We start from the raw sequence: 15,129 nt of genomic DNA, 5'->3' as shown, positions 1-15,129 counted from the left end.
AAGTCAGCGATAACTCTTTAAATGGCACAATCAAACCCTACCTCAGATATCTTAATGGAACTTGATTTAGTTGAGATGTCTAAGGAGAAAATCATGACGACCACACGAGGTCGTCGATGGATTTGGCCTTATTTTAATGGATATGTTAATCTGTGACATTGGATTAAATGGTATTACGCCTTCAGAAAAGTGGTGATGGTGGCCAAACGAACTAGTTTTGGCCAAAAGTTCAAAGCTTCATTGAGCTACAGTAACATGAGTGTATATGATGAAACCAAACTTACCAATAACTAAAAGAAAATAACTGAGGCAAAACTTACTATACTCGTCACAAAAGAAAAATAAAGCCGCGCCCATCTCTAGAACTATAGTCAATGAGAAATCTGAAAAGCAGATTAACCTTGTTTGCCTAAGGAATGTCAAGACACCAATAACAGAGTTTCACTTGGAGCTTATTTTTACTAATCTCTTTTAACTGTGTTCCTAGAGCTTCATTTGAAGCTTAATTGCCTAGATGATTTCTCCAGTCTCCATACCATTGCTGGAGTTTCACTTGAAGATTATCTGTTTAGATGATCTCCCAATCTGATTCACAAAAGCCTTCTTGTGACAATTCCAAGTTTTGATGTGGAGAAGATATTGTCATGCACTTTGCATTTGATTGCTCTGATTCCACACTGAGATCCTCACAAACAGTCGCGTCCTTGTTTCTCTTTTTTCCAGGTTTTACCTTCAGCTTTGGCATAACTTTCTGAAAGCAAAACAATCATAAGTTGAACACCCAAAAAGCAAAAGAAAAACACTGTGTCCAATGTTATAACGTTTCATATTCAATAAGTCTCACTCGCATGCTCAACCACAACCTCCAAACAGAAAAGTAAATAAGTGACTACACATACAAACAAATAAAACAAAAGGAAGCTGACAGTAAGGAGCTCAAATAGATTAGTGGAAAAGAAAGAGAAACAAAAGCGGCATCTCATGCAGAAAGATAAAATCAAGGAGGCAAGACCTTGGAAGAAATATGAGCTCCATGGAATTCAGAGGCTGAAGACAAATCATCCTTATCTACCACAACACAGTTTCCATCAAACTCCACTTCAGGAACCGAGTCGGTGGTTGGTTGTGTTACATGACGATCCAGAGAGGCTTCTGCATTGTTTAGATCCATTAGAAACGGAGTATTAAAGGCCAATGATCTTCTCAATCTTACACTTCTGCTTTAGGCATGTGAAACCAGGAATGAAATATAATAAATCTATTCAGCTTATCCAAGAAAAGTTAAGTGGACGCAACAATAAAGAGGAGATTCAAACAATTAGCAAAAGCAACAGAAACAACAAAAATAAGTCAAAGGTAAGAAGAATTTCAACCGTATTGGTGACAGCTTGAATGCTGACTGTTTCACTGTTTCCTAATGAGCCAAACAATCATTCAAGGTATTAGTAAATTCCAGACGAAAAAGATATCGCAGTAAGTGGTCAGCACAAAAACAATTATCAATTCTATGTAACTTCCTGTATGACAATCAATTTTATGTAGTTTCACATACAACAATTACCTAGTCCATCAAAGCAATGTTTTCAAACTAAGCAACCTACTTATGGAATGATTTTATTAACAGCAAAAAAGCTAACCAAAAAGAAATTAGTCGGAGCTACCACGTAGACAAGAAACTAAAAAGGTTAATCAAATGGAGGGAATACTATGCTAATTGACAGAGAAAAACTTACACAGAAAATGGAAGAAAAAAAACATCATGAAAGACCAACAAGAAGATATAGCAGTCTTAAGACTAGTGAAAGCCTACCACTTGATACTGCTGGAAGTGCTGCACAAGAATTTGTTTCGCCAAAATCGGGAAAAGCACTTTCTTGTGACTCATTAGAATAAGTTGAACCAATTAATGATGGGACATTCGAAGTGTTAGCACCAAAGTCTATAGTTTTCCCCTCTTGCATAGAAGGGTCAAATTCTACACATTCAGCTGATGCAATTGTCGAAGATTTGGCAGAACCTTCAACTCCTTTAACACCCTCACCAGATAGTGATGTCATTTTTAAAGTTCCCTCAGTAGAAGCAACGACTCCTGAACTTTCAACAAAAGAGAGTGCCTTTTCAAAATTATCCTCAACAGACATCTTCATCACCTTATCTGCTCGTGGCTGAAGTGATGACTCAACATGCACTCCTTCCGTAGTTTCCACAGCGAGCACGGCGGAGGACGAGTTTGAATAGGAAAGTTCATCCTTATTATCTTCTTCCACACTGATGTTTGACAACTCAGAAGCTGGATGCTGGTCTTTCCTATTTTGTTCTGAAGATAAATTACTGGACTCCTCCTCGGCATCTGACAAAGACGCAGGGAGTATTTCTTGAATAAACTCTGAACAAAATTGTTTCAGATTTGCACCCGCTATCTGCAATTGGCTTTCAACAAAATCAAGTGGTTCCTGCCAACACACCATTAATGAACTAATCAAAAGCATGTCAAGGAACATTAAAAGCTGGCAGAAACCTAATTCTAATAACCAGAACTCACAAAAAAAAAAAAAAAGGTTAGCCACAATTAAAAGTAGCTGCAGTCTACCCTGTAACATATCCATTATTATTACAGGAGCATGAAGACTAATAAGAACACCAAAGAGGTAGTAATTTGGATGAAATGTATGCCTGTGTATTTTGTGCGTATATGTGCATGAGAGCACCAATTGCAATGTCCTACAACATGAAACGCTCTGGATGTTCCAATTTGACGACAAGCAAAGGAAAACAAAGTGAAACAAAAAGAAGAAAGAGAAAGCTAAAAGAAGTAACAGGCTAACAGCCAAGAAAGAAAATGGCACTTGAGATTGCAATGTCGTACAACATGAAACGCTCTGGATGTTCCAATTTGACGACAAGCAAAGGAAAACAAAGTGAAACAAAACGAAGAAAGAGAAAGCTAAAAGAAGTAACAGGCTAACAGCCAAGAAAGAAAATGGCACTTGAGATTGCAATGTCGTACAACATGAAACGCTCTGGATGTTCCAATTTGACGACAAGCAAAGGAAAACAAAGTGAAACAAAACGAAGAAAGAGAAAGCTAAAAGAAGTAACAGGCTAACAGCCAAGAAAGAAAATGGCACTTGAGATTGCAATGTCGTACAACATGAAACGCTCTGGATGTTCCAATTTGACGACAAGCAAAGGAAAACAAAGTGAAACAAAACGAAGAAAGAGAAAGCTAAAAGAAGTAACAGGCTAACAGCCAAGAAAGAAAATGGCACTTGAGATGGATGTTAACCAACTAAAGATACCTGAGATGTAGCATCAACTTCAGAACAAAGATTTTCCAGCTTTTCGCCAATTTTTCCAATCCAGGCTATGCCTCTACTTGTAAAGTCCATTACGAACAGAAATATCTGAATGCTTAGAATGGTCAGTACACGCTCAAAGGCCAAAAGAAATGCAACCTTCAATTCAAACCAACAAGTACGAAAAATAGTGGTACACATGCAAAATAAGATAACTCTTTGTATAATTGAACCACATTGAGTAACAGGCTGAGCGGACTCTCTTATGAAATGAAAGAGAAATTGAAACATGAGATTTATCTGATATTCAACTAGAACTCAAGATAAACGAATGCAGGCACATGATACAGAGTATAGTTCAAACACCTAACGCCACTTTTTTGGTGAATTTCTGTGTACTGAGTTTGAAAAAGGTCCATCAGAAAATCACAAGTGATCCCAAAAAAGATCTTGCTTTTTCCTCTTTAAATGAGGAAGAGATAAAATAAGCATAGTCCTAATGAATTAGCCTCGCATCATGATACATATTTGAGGAGTAAACCCATTTATATCCAGACTCCCTCCTTTTTTTCAGCCTTTTTCTTTTTGTTGGTATTTACTCTTTTTGTTTTATGACGGTCTGGGCCATATTGCACGCACCTCTTACTATTCCACCGGGTACCTGCTACAACCCACCAGCACAAGTATTGGCGCACAAGTATCGGATAATTCTGCCCACCACGGCTTATGCATATGAGAAGAAATCACCTAATGTTTTTTGTCACTACACGGATTTGATCCTTTCATTGATCATTAGGTGACACCCTTGGCTACTCTTTGTTGAATGCACCTTCTCGTAAGTACAGATTTAGTTTCTAATTAGAATGATCACCCGTTTTCTTTACCACAAGGCAATGTGTGGCATCAAGCGAAAATTTCAGCGTTTAGATAAAATAACACATTCATCCCTTGGAAAACATTATTAAAACTATTTAAAAAGTCCTTGGAAACCTAAATAAATAGAATTTTACTAAAATTGGACCGACAGGAGTCTCATTGTTAATCACGAATTTGTGAAAAGAAACAATATACTACCTCTAGATTCTTACCTTGTTTTCTTTTTCCACTCCATGCAACTAATAAAATCCAAAAAAAGTTCTATCTTTACCCAAAGCATCAAGAACTAAAAGAACTGTTTGACTTTCCCAAATTAGTTTTTGAAAGATCAAACAGAACAGTCAATTTAGCATTCTCATAAACAATGATAAAAGTATCAATATTCAGTTAAAGGACATATGATTAACAAAAAAAAAAAAAAGATTGATGAAACAAACAAGTTCATCATTCTTGAATTAAAGTTGGTCACTTACAAGTTGGAGACAAGAAGCTCTGTAGGGAAAAAACTAAGATTTTAAGAGAAACCCAAATCACCTTAGGATAAAAAGAATTATAGAAAAGGGTGGAAACATAATGAGAAGTAAGAAATTGAAGCAAAGTGGGAGAGAAGAGAGAGATGGTGTAGTAGTCTAATAGGAGTGGGAAGTCATACAGTAGAAATCTAGTAGGCACAGGACTGTGTCTCCTATGCTTCCTCGTTTGCGTGGCACAACCTTGTTTTGTATCAAAGTACAATGCGACAGGGCCCACCATCTACGAGTCATACGGTTTCATTTTTTTCCGTAAATAATGTCAATAATTCAATTTTAAAAAAAAGTAAAATCAGACTATTACTCCTTCGGTCGCAATTTATGTTGAGGTGTTTAATTTGGCACCAAATTTAAAAAAACAAAAAAATGAAGATTCTTAAAATTTGTGATCTAAAATGAATCATGTATATTTGTGTGGTTATAAATTATTTATTAATCGTAAAATGAATATTTTAGGTGTCGTTTGGTTTGAAAGATAAGTAAAAATAGTCCCGGAATAAAATTTTAGTGTCTCTTTATCCCATGTTTGGTTGGAATAAAAATCCGGGATAACTAATCCCGAAATTAGTTATCTCGGGATAAGTTGTTTCCCAACCAAACGAGCCCTTAAAGTTAAATTCTTACTCCCTCCGTCCTATATTACTCGTCAACTTTTCTCTTTGCACGCCCTTTAAGAAATCATAAATAAAAGTGTCCTTTTACAACATTACTCTTATCTCTCTCCAATGAATTATACTCTAATTAATAGTGGTTACTTTCAAAAACAATTAATGTTAAGGTCAAAAAAGGAAAACTTTAATTAATTTTATCTTGATTTTGTAAATGGACAACTATTTTGGGACGGTTATTTTTAGTAATGTGGACAACTAATATGAAATGGAGGAAGTATAGAAATGTGTCACTCTTTTTTAGATTAACTAAAAATGAAATAATGTCACATAAATTGAGACGGTGGGATCTTAAAGGTGTAATACATTAAAAGGCATTCAAATTAAACATTAACAAATTAACAATTATATATAGGGAAAAGGGTCAAATATATCCCTCTACTTTAGTTTATTGGCTAACTTTGTCCTCCGTTAGCCAAAGTAGTCAAATATACCCCTCCTGTTATAAGTTGGGGTCAAATATACCCCTATCATTAGCAAAGTTTCAAAAATACCTCTCATTTCTAACATATTCTCACATAAGCAAGTCTAGTCATTGGAATTGGGTGACATGAACGCCACATGGCATTTAATTTGTTCTATGTGGTGCCTACGTGGCACTTTTTTTAAAAACAATCTAGAAAATTGATTTTTTTAAAACAAATCTGAAAAAATGGCTTTTATTAATAACATGAAACATTTTTGTTTTAATAAAAACCATTTTTTTTAAAATATATTCTCGAAAATTGGATATTTTAGTTAAAAATTCTGGAAAATGATTTTTTTTAGTTAAAAAGTCTGGAAAATATATTCTCGAAAATTAGATATTTAAAAAAAAATCATTTTCCAAAAGACCAGCACAAATTAGCGGGGAAAAGTGCAAATGACCCGATATTGAATGTATGGACAAATTTGGAGTACAGGACTTCTAAACTACGAATAAGAAGCTCTAGTTCAAGTATTAATAATAAAACAAATATCCTATTATATTTGGAACAAAGTAACAGGCCCATCCAAAGAACCAAGAAAACAAGGTAGTATATATGTACATTTTACGTGTTAAAAGGTTTTCGTTTCTCCAATTGATGTTGGGGTCAAACGTAAATGTTAATGTTTAAGAGTTGGCTAATTGGCATTCAAGTAATAGGTGAACGTCCAAGCTCTTTAAGTTTCTCAACTTTTTGGAGTAAAAGAATGAGAGGCCCTGAATATTCGGTCAATGAAATGTGAGAGCAAGTGTAAATTGTCACTATAGAGAGAATTAATAAATAACTTATTATTTAATGAGTCCGGAGCCTAAATGGCATAAATTTGTCACAAAAAAAAAAAAAATCAAAAGGGGTTGCCCTTTCCACAATAAATCAAAAGGAGTTTATCATGGAGGGGGCAACGTTTTACAAAAAAAAAATTGTTAGATTGGAATTAAAAAAAAAACATTTGACGTTTTACAAAATAAGATTTTGCAAAAACGTTGGTCACCCAACATTTTACAAACTAAAGTTTTTTTTTTTTTTAAGATGAGTTACCTTTTGATTTTTCCCTTTTAAAATTTCAGTGAAGCTTTTTTTTAATTCAAACATACACCACAAGTCATATAATAATTAACTCAAACAAATATTCTAACTCTAACCTTTCATACACTAATTTAAAATGCGTTTTCTAATATGTAAACATAAAAAAAATACTAACAATATAAGTTAAATAAACGTCACACATTATCTGAATAGTAAATGTTAAATAAAGATTTTTTTTGTTTTTTTGTTTGTTTTTGTTTATGAAGATGAGGTACCTTTTAATTTTTCCCTTTTAAAATTTCAATGAAGTTTTTGTTTAATTCAAACATACACCACAAGTCATATAATAATTAACTCAAACAAATATTCTAACTCTAACCTTTCATACAATAATTAAAAATGTGTTTTCTAATATGTGAATATAAAAATAATAATACTAAAAATAGAAGTTAAATAAACGTCACACATTATCGGAATAGTAAATGTTAAATTAAATACGTAATTAAACACCACAAGACATATTATATATTTATTATAATAAAGACAACAACATATTCTTGGAAGATTGCATAAGGAAACAACGATCGTACAACTTAGGAAAAAAACATAAAAACCAACAAGCAACAACAACTACTGATTTCTGTCGGGGCAGCGTGCAAGCAAACAGGTCATAACAAGAATCGCTGCCCCGATAGAAATCAGTAGTTGTTGTTGCTTGTTGGTTTTTATGTTTTTTTCTAAGTTGTACGATCGTTGTTTCCTTATGTAATCTTCCAAGAATATGTTGTTGTCTTTATTATAATAAATATATAATATGTCTTGTGGTGTTTAATTACGTATTTAATTTAACATTTACTATTCAGATAATGTGTGACGTTTATTTAACTTATATTTTTAGTATTTTTTTTATGTTCACATAGTAGAAAACACATTTTAAATTATTATATGAAAGGTTAGAGTTAGAATATTTGTTTGAGTTATATGACTTGTGGTGTATGTTTGAATTAAAAAAAAGCTTCATTGAAATTTTAAAAGGGAAAAATCAAAAGATACCTCATCTTAAAAAAAAAAAAAAAAAAAACTTTAGTTTGTAAAATGTTGGGTGACCAACGTTTTTGCAAAATCTGATTTTGTAAAACGTTGGCAACGTTTTACTTGACAATTTTTTTTTTTTAATTCCGATCTGACAATTTTTTTTTTGTGTAAAACGTTGCCCCCTCCACGATAAACTCCTTTTGGTTTATTGTGGAAAGGGCAACCCCTTTTGTTTTTTTTGTGACAAATTTATGCCATTTAGGCTCCGGACTCATTATTTAATAGTAGTTAACAAATTTAATTTGTATAAGAATTCATGCTTATTGAACCCAAGACTTTTGCTTTTACAACTTGCCCAAACCACTAAATCCTACACCTATAAATTAGGACAATACAACAGTTACAATAAACATTGGTATACCACTTCAAACTCACAAATGCGTAGTTTCTCCTTCCCCACGTATAGAATTGTAATTTAGCTTTTCTACGAAGTAAATTTTTCGAAAAAACACTTCTCACAAAAAAATATTTTTAAAATGAGCATATTTTAAAAGTTTAGTCAAACACGATTAATCTATTTCTATCTTTGAGAAACCCAAATATAACATCACACAGGAGAGGGAAGAAAAAGTATGTAATAAAACATGAATGATGGAAATAATTCATTGTTGTGATATTATTCACATAAGCATGTTTGTGTTGAGCTAAAGGAATAAAAGTGTACTTCTTCCCGGGGACGGATGTAGAGGGCCAGGTATGGTTCAGATGAGTCGAATAGTTTTAGCTTCTACCTTGTATATGTGTGAAAAAATTACTAAACATATATAAATAATTGACTTTGAACCAAGTAAATTAAATAAGTTGTGTTAGAATCTCGACTTAAATCTATAAAATTCAAATCTTGGAACCACATCTGCTTCTTCGTATTGGAACGAATCATTAGACTATTGTTGTTTGGCTATTCTATCACTCTTTTTTATTCTTTTTCTGAAGGACAAATATTTTCATATGATACAAAGAAATGAACAATTCATGCAGAACAATGCACTAGTAGTGCAAGATGAGGTTTGATCAAATGCTTAAAAAGATCAATATCTTAGTAAGGCAAACTCTTAGAACTTGAGCTAACAACTAGGGACTTCAGCCTTGAAGTTTCACTACCACCATTGGCTCTACTAGTAATTGTTTCCATATTCTTATAAAGGCTTTGTTTCACAATTTTCTTCATCAGTTTCTTGCTTTCCTCAACAGATCTTGGACTCATTGGTGGTGAATCAATTGGCATCCTTCCTACTTGTGGCCCTGAATGAGGTCCCATTTTGCTCTGCCTTTCATCCTTAAACCATTGTAACAATTTCAATGCTCTTTTTTGGGCCAAAGAGCTACCCAACAATGCCACTTCAAGAAGTACTTGAACAATACCAGCCCTGGCCATTTTCTCCCTTTGAATTGAACTTTGGTGAGCCAAAATCATCAAAATGTATACCGATAATTCTTGGCATTTTGGCTTCTCTTCCCATGTCATTATCTCGATTAAGCTCTCGGGGACCCTCGGGTTATCCTCCATCACCTTCTTCCCCATTAGGGTAACCACAAGATTCACCAATGTGGCTAGTGCTTTCTCTGATACTTCCTTCAATGAAGACAATCTCAATAGAGTGGTTACTATTCCATTAGTTGCCAAACTGGCAGAATTTTCCAGCACAGAGGATATATTGTACAATGTCCCTAGACATGTACATTTAGTCTCAACACTTGAATTTGATGAATCAAGAATGCTGACTACAAATGGAATAATTCTTGAGGAATCCATATTGAATTGGGTGTTGGCTAATGATGATATAGACAAGATCAATTCTGCAAATTCTTGCCTTGTGTTTCCATCTAAGTTGTCTGTTTTTTGGGGTAATTTTGATAGGATTCCTGCTTCTACCATCAGAGCCTTGTTCCTAAAAAGGGAAACCAAGAAAACAGAATAATGTTAAATAAATGAATTATGAAACAATCCGAATCCACTAATATGGCCAAAAAAAAAAACTATATAATAATCAAACTTTAGGGACCCAATTTTATGACTTTCATTAGTTATATTTATTGGTCAACAACTTGGAAAATGATAGAAAAATGGGTAGGAATTGAAGTTGGAGTTAGGGGTCTCCCAATCATGTAGGGGTCCCCAAATAAATAACCATAGAAATTTAAAAACTTATTGAGAGTGAGAAGTCAATAAGATTCGGCAAACCAGATCAGTGCTACGAACTCAAGGTCAACAAAAGTCGATCTTTTCCTACTATTTTTTAATTAATACGTGAGCCACCACACTTTGATCACATCGGCTGACAAATAATGTACACAAGGAAGAATAACATGTCTGTAAAATTAAAAATTATACCACAAATCGCTCTCGCTTCAAACATGGTTGTACTAACTAGTTAATGAATGCGTTCTATGGCAACAACATCAGCATCAATAACAGTAATTTCTAAATCATTTTTCTCTGATAAGAGAAAACTGATATCTTGAGCTAAGAAAAATGTTATCTTTACCGTGTCTAGAACAATCATGACAAACTTTTTTCATGAAATTAATCCAAGTAAGTACTAGTAGATATGTTAAAGGTCAGGTGAATGCTACTGTACACCATCATCATAGAGTCGATTCAACCCTTTTCATAATTACCAAAGGAATGTGGTCATACCACATACTCAGAAGTCCTTTTCGGATAAAATGTTATGGCTAGAAAGTCAAGTTGGACTCACTCAACTAACTTATCTTTGCAATTTTAAGGCTTCCAAAATACTACGGCTATAGACTATAAAGTCAAGTTGATTCGAAAAAAAAAGAAAAAGAAATAATAGAGTCAAGTTGATAAAATCCATTTGCTAGTTGATTTCCTAGTCATACAGGGTTACCACTTACCTACTTAAGGTAAGACAATTTTCGAAATATCATATGGTTAAAAACAAGCAACTAGACAAGTCATGTTTTAGGGGGAAATCTAAAAAAAAAAAAAAAAAAAGGAAGAGAAAAATACGAGAAAGTTAAAGAATAAACTCTTGATGCAATAAAGTAAGATCTTTTCTTTTTACAAGAATAACTATTGCATGATTAAATTGTTTAAAACTCCTCATACATTCAATTTTACATTACTTTAGTCTAAATTCTAGTCCTAATCTTTGCTCAGACAAATCCCAAGAAATAAATAAAAGTAAAAATTCAATGAATTACAACATTTAATTGGACTTATGAATTTTCTTTTTGGATTAAAGTCACTAGGGGTATCAAAATATCATGACTGTCTATTATCTGAGGTACACCGTACAAGTCATGAACTTCTTGGGCACTTAACAGGATATATATTCCCAAGACCAAACTTCACGTGCCATACAGTGGATTTAAAGTAAAAAATTAGCCACTGAAAGTGGCCAGTGGGATCCACGTTTTGATACATTCCATTTATGCAGCTAGTTACAGGTCCAATAATAAATTGTCACGTCATTCCACCGCACTATGAGCCCCCACTAGCTTAATGGGATGAACTTGTACTACGGGGAACCCCTTGTATAAACTAATAAAATCACTATCAAAATCTCAACCAAAAATCTCAGCTCACCAAATTAATTAATATTATATCGTAAATGTTAGTTACAGTCATTTTTTATGACGGTAATATTAGAGCCTTTAGCACGCATATCAATTTGATTACCGGGTAAAATTCATCTAGTGCCTCTTTTATTGAATTTAACCTTGATCTCCAAAGATTGTCACTTTAGTTTTTAAACCATTAATACAAAAATTGTATGAAAAATTGACTAAAAATGCTTTGTTCTTTTTGGTATAAAAGAAAAAACGATGTTCTTTATGGAATGATATCATGAAATAGTAAATACGCCATCTACTGTGTGAATGACGCAATTTAAATTTTAAAATCAGTTCATCTATTCATCATGAATATGGGATAAAATGTAGATAAACATTGAATTTCACCTTTATAAATTGCTCACTCTATGTGATGATAAAAAATACCTCACATAAAAAATAATAATAAATATATATATATATATATAAATTCATGATTGTTGTTCTTATCAATTTTTAAGAATTTCTATACACATATATCAGTACAGCGTCAGAACTAGCACTTAAAACTTGATCATAACTGTTTTTTTTTTTTTATCATAACTGTTAGCCAATGAGAAGCAAGCATGAAAGAAGAAATGAAAACCAAAAATTGATAAAATAATAAAAAAAAAGATTTAACATAAAAGAGTGATTAATATTATGTGAAAGAATTACTACTTACGTGAAAGAGCCATTGGCAAGCTCAACTAATGCTTGCACCGCCAATCTCTGCACCACCTGAGAACCACCAACCATGGCCACAAGCGGTGGAATTACGCCCAGCTCCGCCATCAATTTCCTCCTCTTTACATCATCTTTAGCCAACTTCTTTATCTCTTTTACAGCCACCTCTTTTTCATCACAGCTCCCAAAATGAAGTTTCTTCACTGATTTTTGCATAACCATCCACCCATAATCTTTACTACCCTCTTTTCCCATTACACCCTTTTCCTCTTCTTCAATCACAATCAAAGGTTTCAATGGCTTTTTAGAAGTTGCCTTAAGCTGAAGAAACCGCCTGACTTTTGTGAAAAATCTTAGCTTTATGTAAGTCAAATAAAAATTACTAGTACTAGTACTAGTTGTGGGAGTATTAGGCATATTATTGTGAAGAGGACATATAAGAAGAAAGGAGGGGCCTAGGGGTGGGATTGAAATTCCCAAAGGTATTAAATTAAGTGTGTTTAATTAACTCTTGACTTTTGGGTGAAAGAAAAGGATTAGTATTGGGGTAAGAAGAAGACAAAGAGAGAAGAAGACTTTGTGAGGGGAAAAAACAAGAAGAGCAGAGAGCACATGCAGGCTCACAATCTGTCAGTTACATAGGATGGGAGGAATACGTGAAGTTTTCTGATTTGTTATAAACAACTGTTACATTTGCACTATATAGAGCTTGGCTAGCGGAACATGTTAGAGAGAATTCCACATCGACCCTTAGTGGTTTCTTGTAAATTGTAATTGTGGGAACCCCCCTCTAGTCTTCAAAATTGATTACTCTTGCAAACTTTTGATATGTATTACACTTAAATTAAGTTTCACTTCTGATCTCCAAATTATATTTCATATATATAATTTTCGTATATAAACCCTATAGGCTTTGGGTTTTAATTTGTCGGGTCACGTGTTGTTTTCATCAGGTTGGGTATTTATTAAATTAAAATATGGGATGTGTTGCTGTGACTAATTAAACCATCAAAAGTTATTTCAATTCATTGAAAGGGTAGGTTTCTGGCATTTGTGACTTTTGTGTTACTACGGTGAGAGATTTTAAGTAACAAAACAAAATTGCGCGACTTTATAGACAAAACAGATGTACTTCTGTGACCTTTTATGAAATTTATCTTTTACTAATATATAAGCCGATCTCGTAGTTTAGGTAGCTTTATTGATTTATCAAAACTTGAAGGGTTTATATGAAGTTCTTGAAAGCCTTGCCTCCAAGAAGGAGCAAGAAATGCGTACCTTTGGTTTCTAAGATTTGGTTTTACTCTAAAAGGGACATTGAGCAACAAACTAGTGACGGATGACCTCAATATACACAAGTTTAGGCACCTTTTTCCTGTACAATGAAGTATGATACGACGGCAAAAGTTGTCTATTTTGGTTGATTCAGTTTTCTTTGTTTTTTCACCCGATGACCGGTATTCACATTAAATTTCGATTAAATTCGAACCGCAAGGCACATTTCCGAGGGCAGCGCTATCGATAAAAACTTTTTCCATTATCAAAAATTCAAACCCGATACCTCTGATTAAAGGTGGAGAGGGATCCCAACCGTCCACCACAACTCATGTTGGTTTGATCCAATTATTTAGATTAGCACGTGTGATCAATACTTTACCTTATAGCAGTTAATAAGTCAAATGTCAAAAGGGGTCAAATCATGGCTACTTGCGAGAATGTTAGTGAAAGGACCTAATTTTTATGGACTTTGAGAAAATTGGCAAGCAGCCCAAAGGGAAAAGAAAAAATATGTATAAACACCTAACAATTTTAAAATTTTGGAAGTCTATTTGCAACTTACCACCAGTGACCAGTGTCACATGTTAATTGCATGCTAGTTATTCAGTTTGATTTTATAAATGCAATACTTTTATTTCATTTCAAGAACACCCCAGAAGGATTGTTTCACAGATCATGGATGTTTACCTTTTAAATCTTCATTCAATTTGCATTCAGACCCATTGATTTTGATGCAAGTCATTAATTGTTTGACGTGGGAGTCAGGGTGTACCATGCCCCATGTTTCCCTATATTGGGTTAATAATTTTCGATAGTGTTACACGTCTAATTATACGGTTCAACTTTAACGTTATTTAACCGACCAATCGTACCAACTCAAAAAAAAAAAAAAAAAAACACTTTCTTTTCTTTTTATTTTCTACTTAATTTAACAACCCACGACGAGATCATTAATTTCATGGGAACAAAACTATCCTTAAAGTGCAACATGATTATAGCTTCGTACATGTTCTTTTACATACTTATTTTGCTTGGTGGGATTGTTATAATACATGTTAAAACTTATAAAAGAGGAATATGCAATTTCAAGTGGGAAAAAATATTTTTTAGAGCTCAAAGACAGAAGGAAAGGGCAGGCCCTGCAGGATGTGATCAAGGCTCATTTGCACTTTTCCCCCTATTTTGTGCTCGTTTTTAACTTTTGTCTCTCAAGATAAATAATTCACGGGACATAAATTTATAATTTTGACATTATAATATCTTACAAGTTATGCCCCGTATGACCTTTGCCTTTAAAGAACTTATACCCCGTTAAGTATAGGTTCAATTTTGAACAACAAAAATTAAGGACCAGCCCATTTGGAGAGCAAACCGTGCTATTTCGTCTGTGATCAATGATTTATCAACCAATTTGAAATCATTATAAAATTCCTTATTTGTCCAAAAATTTAACCAAAATTGTTTAAATACAATAAAAGAAATACGCATTTATAACAATATTGATCATCTCATGTGCAAGGGTTCACTAGCTATCATTCTTGGATGTCACAACCTCACAGGGGCTTACTACAATCCAGCTATTGCATTGCATCATTGTTATTGTCATTAAATTGACAATTAATTACATAGATTTAAAGTAAGACAAAAA

General features: G+C 33.4%; 2 protein-coding genes across 3 annotated transcripts; both read right to left on the bottom strand.

Annotated features, from left to right (window-relative positions):
• Positions 1-196: 196 nt before the first annotated feature.
• On the bottom strand, positions 197-4,868 carry LOC132624415 (uncharacterized). 2 transcript variants are annotated; one of them, XM_060339199.1, is made up of 5 exons: positions 4,646-4,868; positions 3,300-3,431; positions 1,811-2,453; positions 1,013-1,152; positions 197-751 (listed from the first exon to the last, which is right to left on the bottom strand). In XM_060339199.1, exons 2-5 carry the CDS (start codon positions 3,387-3,389, stop codon positions 569-571), a joined length of 1,056 nt encoding a protein of 351 aa, XP_060195182.1. In that variant the 5' UTR covers positions 3,390-3,431; positions 4,646-4,868; the 3' UTR covers positions 197-568. The 2 variants fall into 2 exon arrangements, with proteins under 2 accessions (XP_060195182.1, XP_060195181.1); XM_060339198.1 differs by having other exon boundaries at positions 3,300-3,404; positions 4,646-4,867.
• A 3,891-nt stretch (positions 4,869-8,759) lies between these two features.
• LOC132623671 (uncharacterized) lies at positions 8,760-12,974 on the bottom strand. The gene is made up of 2 exons (XM_060338463.1): positions 12,202-12,974; positions 8,760-9,847 (listed from the first exon to the last, which is right to left on the bottom strand). Exons 1-2 carry the CDS (start codon positions 12,618-12,620, stop codon positions 8,995-8,997), a joined length of 1,272 nt encoding a protein of 423 aa, XP_060194446.1. The 5' UTR covers positions 12,621-12,974; the 3' UTR covers positions 8,760-8,994.
• Positions 12,975-15,129: the final 2,155 nt, after the last annotated feature.

This window comes from Lycium barbarum, chromosome 12 (assembly GCF_019175385.1).
Source record: "Lycium barbarum isolate Lr01 chromosome 12, ASM1917538v2, whole genome shotgun sequence".
Classification (NCBI taxonomy): Eukaryota; Viridiplantae; Streptophyta; class Magnoliopsida; order Solanales; family Solanaceae; genus Lycium; species Lycium barbarum.
The sequence above is the reverse complement of the archived record's forward strand: the minus strand, read 5'-3'. Positions and strand labels throughout refer to the sequence as shown.

What these genes read in the sequence shown, in the direction of transcription:
- LOC132624415 (XM_060339199.1), bottom strand. Translation starts at nt 3,389, where the DNA reads ATGGACTTTACAAGTAGAGGCATAGCCTGGATTGGAAAAATTGGCGAA. An exon ending in ACTTCCAGCAGTATCAAGTG is followed by an intron (nt 1,153 to 1,810) that starts GTAGGCTTTCAC and finishes TAAACAATGCAG; the next exon opens with AAGCCTCTCTGGATCGTCAT. An exon ending in GAGCTCATATTTCTTCCAAG is followed by an intron (nt 752 to 1,012) that starts GTCTTGCCTCCT and finishes TTTTGCTTTCAG; the next exon opens with AAAGTTATGCCAAAGCTGAA.
- LOC132623671 (XM_060338463.1), bottom strand. Translation starts at nt 12,620, where the DNA reads ATGCCTAATACTCCCACAACTAGTACTAGTACTAGTAATTTTTATTTG. An exon ending in CTTGCCAATGGCTCTTTCAC is followed by an intron (nt 9,848 to 12,201) that starts GTAAGTAGTAAT and finishes TTCCCTTTTTAG; the next exon opens with GAACAAGGCTCTGATGGTAG.